The sequence below is a fragment of the Pseudonaja textilis genome, chromosome 1 (assembly GCF_049901715.1).
Source record: "Pseudonaja textilis isolate UNSWEBS1 chromosome 1, rPseTex1.2, whole genome shotgun sequence".
Classification (NCBI taxonomy): domain Eukaryota; kingdom Metazoa; phylum Chordata; class Lepidosauria; order Squamata; family Elapidae; genus Pseudonaja; species Pseudonaja textilis.
The window spans coordinates 115391468-115403951 of NC_141990.1; the positions used below are offsets into that span (position 1 = coordinate 115391468).

Genomic DNA, 12484 nt, shown 5'->3' on the forward strand with positions numbered 1-12484 from the left:
AGTATCCTAAGGGATAAATTGTGAAATAGCCAATTTCTCCAGTGCACGATTTCTAGAAAGTTGGACTTCAACTCCTATAATAAAGGATGTAATAAAATCACGAAGCCCTCAATTTAGGAAAGGCTACTTGGAAAAGTAAATAGCACAGCTGTAAAGACCATGTTCCTCTTATTTCCTAACTCAGCAGGCTAAAAAGAATTTAGAGTAGAGGTGCATGTAATGATCTGCATACGTGGAAAACTAATCCATGAGCCATTGGAACTTCTTCAAAACAATGTATGTATTCAGTGCTTGGCACATGCCTACCATTAAACTGCCAAATAATTTTATATATGAAGTTGTTTTTATGAAGTGGGAGTAAATATACAGTATATTAGTTCACTCTTATTTTCTGCACTGAAGGTGAAATCACTGCAGTTACATTGTACTTTCTTAGAAATTGAAAGCAACATTTCCATACAAAACTTGTTTGGGGTCAAGGGCTTATTCAATTTTGTTTTCTACTTTGTGGCTTGCTTGGAAAAATCCAATTTTTTATTCTTTTAACCAAAAAATTATCCAGGGCCTGTGGGTGGAGAGAGTAAGAGGCATGGGTTATACTTTATTGCCAATAAATGACTGTCTCCAGTTACCCAGTAGTACCAATTTAGTATTGTTGAAACCATTCGTGTATTTTTGCCAGGATAATGTTACAATGGATACAACCCTGCAGTATTACAGTATTGTTATGCAGAATTCCCTTCCAGAGTTAATGGTTCAAAATTTATACTGTCTGAAGATGCGGTAGTTTAATATTAAAATCATTCTGTGAAAGCTATTCAAAGTAAAGTAGCCAATGTAATGTAGTTTAACTGTTTATATTAACATACAGAAAGAAAGATTTTTTGTTATAAGACATCAGCACATTCTATCAAGCCAGTTTTTTCCATATTTATTTCCATTTGGATTGCATTCACATCCTTTTATTTAAAAGAAAAAGCCACATTTGAAACAGAAGCTTTACAAAAGAATGAAAAAAAATCTGACGCAAGTTACCTGAAATCTGATCTCTTTCAGTTTTCCAAGTAATAAATACTCTCTTGAGATTTAGTTTCAGAATTAAACCTTCATTTAACAACTAATTTAATGGGATGTTAATGTACAACAGGCCAAATTCAAAACTTTCAGCTATATCAGGTCAACCTATATTCATATTGCTATGAAAATTGTTATGAATTTGATTGTAATCTTTATGAAGATGTAATACATATAACCTTACTACAAAACGTTACCTTTACATTTCTGTTTGATATATGTAGAGTCTAAAAATTTTGTGCAAATCATCAAGTAATAGCTAGTAGCATCCACAATAGTGGATCACACTAATAGTGGAAAAAACAATAGCGTCAAAACAACAATCTGTGCATGGTGACAAATAATCATGTAAATATCACTATTCCTATAGTTTATACTCTTATTTTCAGAACTCTAATTATTGATATTAAAGTATCTTGACTGGCATAAGATTTTTGAAGCATCTAGTCAACCTTCATGCATTTTGCAAAAACTAAACACTACGGTGACAAGCTTGACTGAAAAGTTGAAAAAATGCTCTGGAAAAGACAGTGATTAACTACTGTGGCTATACATGGTTTGAAAAGAATTCAGAAATGCTTTGGGCCTTTTATGTTCTGAATCACAAGAATTTTCTACTATTCATTAAATTGTCAAGACTTTTTCAGACTTCTTAGATGTTTGATTTTTTAAAGCAACACCTTTCTTTAAACTCATATAAAAACCTGAAAAAAAAGACTTATGTACTTTAATGAATAGAGAAAGGTGCTGTATTTGAATAGTTTTTGTGGTATGTGGAATCTCCCAAGTTTCACCCTTGTTACACAAGGAAATTGTATGAATATATCGATGAAGTCTACAGGATGCTTTTTATTTCATTTCAGGGCAATTCATTTTTTTCTGTTTTAATTTTATTGGAGCATGCGTTGATTGACCATAACAATTCTCATTTTTTCCCCCTTTCCTGAAGAACGTGGTTCTCCTCGTGACCTCATTACTGGAAACATAACTGATACTTCAGTTGGAATCTCATGGACAGCAGCTCCAGGACCAGTTCAGAATTACAAAATTCTGTGGAAATCCCTTTATGATGACCAGTCTGGCGAAACCACAGTTCCTGGAAATGTAGTAAATACTGTCTTAAAAAACCTTCAGCCCGAAACTAAGTACAAGATTTCAGTCTTGGCTTCCTACAGAAGTGGAGAAGGACCACCTCTAGAAGGACAAGCTACAACTGAAGGTAGATAAAATACAGAAGACAACAAAGCATTCGAAGTGTTTTTATTTAGTCTTTAATTAGAAAGTTGGTATCTTGGCAAATCCTTTAGAATCCTTAAGACATTTTTTTAAACAATAAACTGATAAATTAAAAGCTATCCTTACACTAGGACAACTAAAACCATGGAATAGAGCAGGAAGCAGCAGAATCCAAGACTAAATTATTGCAATAGACTCAAAAGAACCCACAACCAAAACGTTATAGCCAACCTTCTAATATATATTTTATCTGCCTCTCTTCTGCCTATCATCTATCTTTCGCTCTGTGATATATGAGCAAATATTAAAAGAACCTGTTTAAGTGTGGTTGTTACACATTTCCAATATAGAATTCCTGTTTCTATCTGTACCAATGGTTGATTCCAAGCAGCCTATAAGGACTATGTTATGGATTAATCCAGTGTCTCTCCATTCAAGGGATATGCTCATGAATTGTTTCTGCATTTTTCTGATCACGTGCTGTTATCATCTTTGGGCTACAGACAGTTAACATACGACTTTGCTATGTCATAAAGGAGTTGCTGCCAGTTGGTTTGCAATCTGAGTATTGGAGATGCATGTTTCCCATTGGTGACAGAATTTACCTTCTTTCAACTTTTAGACTCTTCTTCCTTCCAGTGAAACTTAAACCTCAGAAATTTTAATTGTTTTTTTTTCCAGTTGAGTAGAGGCACAGCATGGTAATTCATCCTTCAGTGACAGCTCCAGCTCTGCTAATTATATGGGCAAAATACAGATAGTCCTTGACTTACAATCACAATTGTCCCCAAAATTTATGTTGCTTTCTGAGACAATAGCTAAGTGAGTTTTGCTCCATTTTATGACCTTTCTTGGCACAGTTGTTAAGTGAATCACTGGTGTGGTTGTTCATAAGTGGATTTGGGTTCCCCATTGATTTTGCTTGTTCAGAAGGTCGCAAATGGTGATCACATGACACTTGGACACTGCAACCAGGATAAACACCAGTTGCCAAGTGGCTGAATCTTGATCATGTGTTCATAGGGTTGTGGCAGGGAGGTCATACGTGTAAAAAAAATGGTCATAAGTCATTTTTTCAGTGCCATTTGCAACTTCAAGCAGTCACTAAACAAATAGATGTAAGTCAAAGACTACTGTACCTGTATGAAATAATATTAAACAGGCATGGGTTATAATTTCTGGGCTTTCCTATTAGTTAGCTTGGAACAGGATTGATCAGCTCATGGAGAACTCTCAGCCTGAGATTAGTGTGAGTGGACACAATTGTGGGAGCGTTTTAAAATAATTGCTATAGGTCTAATGCAAATAGTGACTATAGAAATACCCATAGGCATGATGTAACAAAGTTAGCTCTGTAGGGATAAATGTATCAGTCTCACGTAAACAAGCAAGGCTTACTGTTTTGCCATATTTTGCTAGTGATAAAGGAGTTTGACAGCTTCACTGGGATCAGAGTGGAAAAGAGAAATCGTGTTGAGCGTTGAATGTCAGCTACTTATTATGATGCATCAAATCAATATCAGTTTTGATATTAAATTTTTATAAATCCAGTTACCTTTTCCAGAAGTTTAATATAAATTATAATTTAATAAAAGTATTGAATAGCAATATTCAATCACTAATAACCTAAAATTTTACGATTCAAATTGTGAAACTAAAAAAGGAGTATTCATTGAAATAATTAAAGAAATACCTGTGCATCCAAAACAAAGGAAGAAAATTAAGATTAACTTAACTTCAAAATGTGGTTTAATTCTGATTTATACTTCCTATCTGCTAAATATCTTTAAAATTTTTGACACTAGAAGTAGAAGTTAAATTGGTTAGAGCAACTCTAATTAGTATTTACATGATTAGATTAACCTCAATTTTGATGTGTCTGAAGCTTGCCCACTTATTTTTAAAAGCACTGGTTACTGTTCTAATTAGGAGATTTCAGTTGCAAAGACTGTGATGATCAAGGATTGAAATATTTTGAAAAAAAAAACCCTCTGTATTATTTTGTGTGGGTGTGTTTGAACAGCTTACTGAAGTTAGAAAATTAAGATTTGGTAGGTGGAACTATCCCCCCTTATAATATGATCCCTAGTTCTTGTTATTTCTATTCATGACTTTCCAGATGTTCTGGGCTGGAAAGTTCAAGCTTGTGCATGCCTTTGATGTTGTTTTATTATTTTTTTAACTGAAACTTTTACAAAGAACATAAACACTAACATAAACTAATAAAAAGAAAAGAGAGAGAAAAGAAAAAAGGGCAGAAAGAAGAAAAAAATAGAAAGAACCTTCCAACTTCTTTTGCAGAAAATAGAATTACAAAGCTGTCTTACTCTATAACTATAAAAGAAAACTCACCCTTTTGTATTATCCAGCTTGTTAATAATTGAAACCACAAATCATAAGTGCATTTTTTCATTTTATGCAAAAAGGGGTTTCCAGTCAACCATAAATGTAGATACTGTTTTTATGCATGCCTTTGATCTTTAAGAAAGATTGGTCTAATAGTGCTGAAGTAATTAACCGTGGCATTCAGATTCTTTTAAGAATTTGAAACCAGGAGGAAAAAAGAGGAATAAAAGAAGATTAAAACAACATATTCTGAATAAATCTAAAATGTTGGGCCAAGATGTTGGAGAGAATACATCTTGTATATCAATCAGAGTAGATCTGGAAGGGACCTTGGAGGTCTTCTAGTCTAGCCCCTTGCTCAAGCAGGAGACCTTATACCATTTCAGACAAGTGATTGTCCAGTCTCTTCTGAAAAGCCTCCAGTGATAAAGCTCCCACAACTTCTGAAGGCAAGCTGTTCCATTGATTAATTGTCCTCCCTTAGGAAGTTTCTCCTTAATTCCAGGTTGCTTCTCTCCATGATTAGTTTCCATCCATTGTTTCTTGTCCTGCCCTCTGGTGCTTTGGAAAATAAGTTGACCCCCTCCTCTTTGTGGCAGCCTCTTAAATACAAATATTTGAACATGGTACAAATAACATGTTCTTATTTACTGTTTAAGTTATTCTAATCATGGGAGTAGAAAAGGACTTTTGCGGGGTTGGAGAAAACCAAGTACAAATATGAAAAAAATATCAAAAAGTTATACATATGAGGGATCATTCTTCAAAATATTGTGGAGCATATTGCTTCGTGCTTGGCTTCAAATTCAGTAAATACAAATCCGGGAAAAATTGTGGAGCTCCCTAAACTTGGTAGTGATCCCTGAATACATTTATCTCCCATTTACATTGTGTGTGTGTGTGTGTGTATTCATTCATGTGTGTTCTTTGGAAGGAAGCAGGAAGCGGAAGATGTATACAGAATTAGTGCAACTCCAGTACTGAGTTACTTTGAAGACTATTTGGTAACTCTTTTATTGAATAAATGAAGTTTTGAAAAAACAACATTTTTAAATTTTTCTTTTAATGCTTTCAAGTGTCACCTGGTGCAAGGACTATTACAGTAGATGATGAGAAAGAGACCACAATGAGAGTCACTTGGCAACCAGCACCTGGAAAAGTGGTCAACTATCGTGTGGTTTACCGACCCCGTAGAGGAGGAAGACAAATAGTTGCAAAAGTGCCTCCGACTTCTACTTCCACAGTATTGAAACGTCTCCAACCTCTTACTACTTATGATATCACTGTCATTCCAATGTATAAAACTGGGGAAGGAAAACATAGAAAAGGCGAAGGAACAACAGGTGCATATTTTTTTTAAAAAAGTATATATGTGTATATGATAAGTTACTGTAGCCAAAATGTATGAAGTTTACAACAAGTCCAAACGTACCTAGTTTAAAAGATTGCAATATGTTATATATATATAATATAAATATATTTATATATTTATTTTAAAGTCTTATTTATTATTTAAACTACTGTTAAATATGTGCCCTACCTGCCAGTTGCCTGGAAATGCTGCCATTTCTCCTCCCTAGGTGGTGCTAAGGGTTGGCCTTCGCAGATGCATTATAAATTGTCTGCCCTTGCAGAGGCAGTGCAAAAACTAAACTAATCCTCGGGTTAATCTTCAATTAATTGTAATTGATTGGCTGGAGCACGAGAGAAGGTAACCCATAATAATTCACAGCAAATGAGACCATAATAAGGAGTCTTTCTGGCCCAAATTGTGACGAAGCCTTGAATCTTTTTCTTCAGTGTACTTGTTCCTGCCCATCTTATTTCACATGTGTTTAGTAATCTCATAATTTGCCACTTAATTTCTATACAGAAATTTCTATTCTCTAATATGCCACTTAATTTCTATACAGGTAGTCCTCGACTTACGACCACAATTGAGCCCAAAATTTTTGTTGCTAAGTGAAACATTTGTTAAGTGAGTTTTGTCCCATTTCATAACCATTTTCATGGTTAAATGAATCACTGCAGCTGTTTAGTAACACAGTTGTTATGTGAATCTGGTTTCCCCATTGACTTTGCTTGTAAGAAGGGGACCACATGACCTTCGGTTGCTGCAATCATCATAAATATGAGTCAGTTGCCAAGCATCCGAATTTTGATCACATGACTATGGGGATATTGCAGTGGTCGTAAGTGTGAACAACGGTCATAAGTTCCTTTTTTCAGCGCCATTGTAACTGAGTAGTCAGTAGATAAACTATTGCAAACGGAGGACTATCTGTTCATGGCTTTAACTTAAGCACATATCAATCAATATGGCCTAGGGGCATCATATACCCTTCAACTGACACTGTGTAACTAACTGAGTAGCTAACAAAAAATATTTTTAAGCGCCTCAGTAAATTACTCCTAAAGTAGGGCTACTAGATGTTGTCTGAAGTTCAAATGACCATTGGAAGGTAGCAAAAAAAGAATGGTATTGTTGTTGCCCTTTTAGCAGCCCATATATTTGCGGCCTAGGTCTGATAGCCCTGTCCTAAGACTGTAACATTGTTCATTTAATTTGCAGCTTTGTCCTGATTACCCGGAAACACAAGAGAAACTATGAGAATCTCAGCTTTCCCATGTATTTGAAATATAGAATCTATGGTTAGAAGTTCAGTAGTAGAAGATCTCTCGTAGAACAGTGTACTAAATCTGTTGCTCATCCTTCAGGGAAGGGTTAGAGAAATCTGGCCCTTTAATTATTGCTGGACCTCTACAATCTCTTACAATTATTCTTACTATCTGGTACTCGTAGAACGTCTTGTGTAGGTTTCTGATTGCAGCCTCAGAAGCTGTAGTTTGAAACGATTATAAGAAGTATTTTCAGGCTGATTTTGAATGAGATGAGAAAGGATAGGATCCTTGATCCTTAATAGGATCTTGGAGTTACATTCTGAGCATTCTGTGATTATTCTTTTTCTCCCTAAGATCCTAAATATAGTATTTGGCATTCTAATGCACTTTCTGCTTGGGAGTTTAAAAAGCAATAGTACTTCTGTTTCATCCCTTACCAAAATTCTTGGCTTTTGCACTTTGAGATTGAATGCATGCCATTTTAGTTTAAAAAAGAAAAGAAAAACCATACATATATGGGATAGCTTGAAATAGGAAAAAAACAGTTGAGTTAAGAAGGAACTTAATGTTTGCTTATTTTGTACCTTACGTCCAGTGCCATTTAATCTTCATATGCTGCACTGCTTATTGGATACCTTAAAGTGTCCTAAAGATTTACCATTGTAACCTGTCAATAATGAAAAGTAATAATGAATTGCTTCTGAAGTGAAAATCCACGCATGATTTTGGCACCTTGGAAGCAAACTTAAGGCATAATCGTATAGGATTATAGCATATTTTATAAGAGCTATGAGCTGTCAACCTCTGTTTCCAGGTGCACACATGTATTTCTGTATAATCCTGGAAAAGAAATTTAGATCTTAATCCATTCGAAATTGCATTAATTAGCAGATAGTTTTTCAAGTTTTCCATCTTATTTTAATATTTGTAATGCAGGCAATAAATCAGCTTTCTTCCAGTGAGCCTTCACTAGGTAAGCAAGCTGATACTAAATACCGAATCAACTACTGTATTTGCCATCAACCAAACCACTACTGTATTTGTTCAAGTATTAAGTAGTTAAGTTCCCATATTTGTCTTGAAATTGATTTTTTTTTCATTTGCTTTATTGTTTTTGCAAAATGGACGCCACATCTTTAAAGGCAGCTGCAGCAGAAATAATAAATTATCTAAAATTATCTTGAAATAATTACAGAATGAAAAAGTAACTCTGGGTGGATGTCTTATTTTTTTGAAAATATTAAGTGCAGGTGTAAGGCTTCCAATGCTGATAGAATCCATTTTTTTTTCCTGATTGTATGGATTCAGTTAAGTTATTCCATAGGTCAGGGGTGTCAAACTCAGGGTGTCACGTTGTCGTCACGTGACGTATTGTGACTTTTTTCTCCTTTGCTAAACTGGGAGTGGGCGTGGCCAACATGTGATGCATCCAGCCCATGGACCACAAATTTGACACCCTTGCCATAGATGATATTGCTTTTATAAATAAGACAAAATAGGGTATTGTTTTAAGCCCCTTCCTCTCCAGCTTCGTCTGAATGCTCTAAAAATCTACTTCAGAAGACTTCAAAGATTTTTGAAGACTTGAAAGGAAAAAAAACATTACAACCTAAGCAAAAACACGCATCTGACATGGTTGGATCTGTCTCAATAAAATTTTGAAGCTGCTCTTCACTTTATGAAATACGTACAGTGCCCCTTACGTATTTATCCAGTGGGTACAGCTCACATTGGATTCAATGACTATTGTTTGACTTTTCTAGCTTCTCCATTTAAACCACCCAGAAATCTGCAGACTTCAGATCCTACAAAGTCAAGTTTTCGTGTAACCTGGGAGCCAGCCCCTGGGGAAGTTAAGGGGTACAAAATAACTTTCCACCCAAGTGGAGAAAACAGACAACTTGGTGAATTAGTACTTGGGCCGTATGACAATACTGTTGTATTAGAGGAGCTGAGGTAAGCCGATCGTAACTTCCTTCAATGTCAGTATTTTCTTGTTAATACAGAAAAATGTAAGCAATGTTTATTGAAATCCCTTCCCATCTTAATCTTACCTGTCTTTTTTTTTAAAAAAAATCTATTTTGAAAGCTGCCCTAATTACTGAAGACAGAACTGCAGGTGTGAAATCTTTCAGTAAAAAAATCAATATATTTCTCTAGTTTCACTAGAAGATGAGATTGAGTCTTAGAACTCTGATTCCTTTTGCTGGATAATATATATGTTTCATACGTTGGCTAGAATATAATTGTCCTATTGAAACAATTGAAATATAATACTAAACGCTATTGAGCTATAGTGGGCTGCAATAAAATCACTGCATTATACCTCCAGTCTTATCTGATGAACACTAGCAAAAATTTCAGAAAGCCTACTACTTAATTCCCTCTGATTCTCTAAAATTTGAAGAAAACCTGTTCTGGTATAATGGTTTGAGCATCTGGATTAGGAACTGAGCAACTGAGATTCCAATCCCTATTACAGACCCCAAATTTTCTCAATTATTTTAGTGGAGACCCTATCCCCGCTAGCCTAATCATATTTTATGGGATTGTTGTGGTATTAATCTCTCTCTCTCTGTCTCTCTCTGTCTCTGTTTGGGGGGCAAGCATATATGTTCTCACTTTTTAAACATGCTAGGGGAAAAAACAAAGTGAAAGAATCTGCATAAACCAGTTTGCTTTAATGTGTGTAGCACACATCTATCTTTCAATCATGCAGGGCAGACACTTCCTATAAAGTAAATGTATTTGGAATGTTTGAAGGAGGTGAAAGTATGCCTCTGATTGGAGAAGAAAAGACAACACTTGCAGATACTCCAGATGTGTCAGTATTACATTCAGGTAAATATAGTTTTAATGAGGAATACAGTGCATGGTGTTTATTGAATGAACTAACAGCTTTTATAGAAACATTGTGGTAGTAGTATCTCTATATGACGGTATTTTAAAGCGTGCTCTCTTTATGTAAAGCCATAGAGTTTATCTGCCAGAATTCCCAAATGGAAAAGTAGAAATCTCTATATAACAGGTAGCTTTGATTTTTCCATTTGGAAGATCTTTCAAATTACAGAAAGTCTGTTTGCATGCCCAATTCCGCACAATCTTTGGGGCTATTTTGGTCTGCCATTTCAGCACATATTCTAGATACCTCCATTCCCAGTATTGCTCCCATGGCATTGAAATATGTGGAATGGCATGGAATAGATTTGCATCTTTTTGATTGTGATCCAGAATGCATGATTTGTAAGCTATATTCTGTTATCTGATTTATGTTATTTGTATTGATTAAAGTTCAGAATTTATTGTTTTATGCAGAAGAAAGTCACATGTTTAAATCTTCAGGTCCCTGGATTAGCTGTGCTCAATAAATCTGAATATTGGAGCAATGATGTGAAACATAGATGAACCCCGTCTTAAGTCTGATGAATGTGCTTGATTTTACTCAGTGGGATTCCTTCCATATAAAGATGGCACGAGGCCAGAATGTTTTGCAGCTGATAACATGAACTTCAGAGCAAAGAGGAAGAAGAATGCATTTTAAACAATTACAATAGTCATTGAAAGGCTTGTTTAAATAACTGTGCTGTTTTTGCTTTGTAATAAATACACTGTCATTTCCAACATATGGAAAGTGAACACTTATTTTTATTCTCATACATTGAAAATTCCTAGCATTGTTTTCTTTCTAAGCATTTAATACTTTTATAAGTGTTTGTTTTTGTCACTTCTATTCTTTTATGTGTTTGTTTCTGTTACCTTATTTGTGTTGTGCTTCCTTTTGTGATTTAAATGTGCAAATATCTGCACCATCTGCATTTATTAGCATATATAGCTGTTAATGTGCTGTGTTATGCATATTTATTAAGCTCTAAAAATAGTTGCTTATACCTATAATTTAGACATTTTTTCTTGATTTTAACTGATGAATATGCAGAAGTAATAGTTGATTACTTAAGTTTAGTTAGGTTTAGGGTTCATAGTTCTATTATGAAATTGGTTCTAATTGTGCTTATATTCCATCTAATCAGTATGCAGTACATATGACAATATTTTTACATTAATAATTTATGCACCCTTGGACATCTTTTTCATTATTAGCAAGAAATGAAATGATCATATAAGAACTTCAGTTAATTTAAAACATACATAGAAGAATGTCAAGTTAATTAAAATCTTCATTACATATATTGTAAGATGGGATTGGAGAAAAAAGTTGTTTGTAACTAATTGAGATATATTATGCTTGCTGTAATAGGCTTAGAATGTAAAACCAGAACTGAAGCAGATATTGTATTGCTGGTGGATGGTTCTTGGAGCATTGGTCGAACAAATTTTAAAACAATCCGGAGCTTTATTGGTAGCATCGTTCAAATATTTGATATTGGTCCAGACAGAGTGCAAGTTGGTAAGTTTTGAAGTTAATTGGAATATTTTGAGTTGTGCTATTCAAAGACCATTCGTAATTACACTACATTTTCTCCCCAGCTCTTGCACAATATAGTGGAGATCCAAGAACAGAATGGAACCTCAATGCCCACCCAACCAAACAGCGTTTATTGGATGCTGTGACCAATTTGCCATATAAAGGAGGCAACACGCTTACAGGTATGTATATATGTCTTTATTTCTTTATTTCCTGCCTTTATTATTTTTAACAAATAATTTGAGCAGTAAACTTATCCAATACATCTTCTTCCTCCTCCTCCTCCTATTTTCCCCACAACAACAACCTGTGAGATGGGTTGGAGAGAGAGAATGACTGGCCCCAAGTCACCCAGCTGGCTTTCATGGCTAGAGTAGAACCTGAACTCCTACTTTCTAGCTTGGTGCTTTAACCGCTAGACCAAATTGGCTCTCTTTTTTGCTATTCATTTTTTCAGTATATGTTATACTGGGGTGTGTGGGGGAAACAACTCGCAAAATTATATATTTCTAGAGTATAATATGGTATCACTGTGCCTTTAATTCTCCAGCCCTCACATTTCCTATCCTATGAAAGAAACCATCTCAGTCTATAATGATCCCTAAGTAGGAGTGAGAGACTTTGGTAATTGTATTGGTGGTTTTGCTTCTTCTGTTGTGAATGGGCCAGGAATAAATACCTTATGTGGCAACCTATAGTCTCACAAGAATAGAATTAAGATTCTAGTAAAAGGAAAGCATAAAAGGCTTCAAAGTAGATGAGGAAGAACTGATGTGTCTCCTA

The 12484-nt window shown here is 34.9% G+C and overlaps 1 protein-coding gene across 6 annotated transcripts in view; it reads left to right on the plus strand.

Annotated features, from left to right (window-relative positions):
* Positions 1–12484, plus strand: part of COL12A1 (collagen type XII alpha 1 chain) — a 136307-nt gene that overhangs the window by 44257 nt on the left and 79566 nt on the right. For 4 of the 6 annotated variants that reach the window (XM_087915230.1, XM_087915232.1, XM_087915237.1 and 1 more), the window contains exons 14-19: positions 2024–2293; positions 5733–5999; positions 9042–9234; positions 9998–10119; positions 11534–11683; positions 11764–11883. In XM_087915230.1, coding sequence (XP_087771356.1) covers positions 2024–2293; positions 5733–5999; positions 9042–9234; positions 9998–10119; positions 11534–11683; positions 11764–11883 — 1122 coding nt within the window. The remainder of the gene's footprint in view (positions 1–2023; positions 2294–5732; positions 6000–9041; positions 9235–9997; positions 10120–11533; positions 11684–11763; positions 11884–12484) is intronic. The other 2 variants (XM_087915248.1, XM_087915244.1) reach the window with 1 other exon arrangement.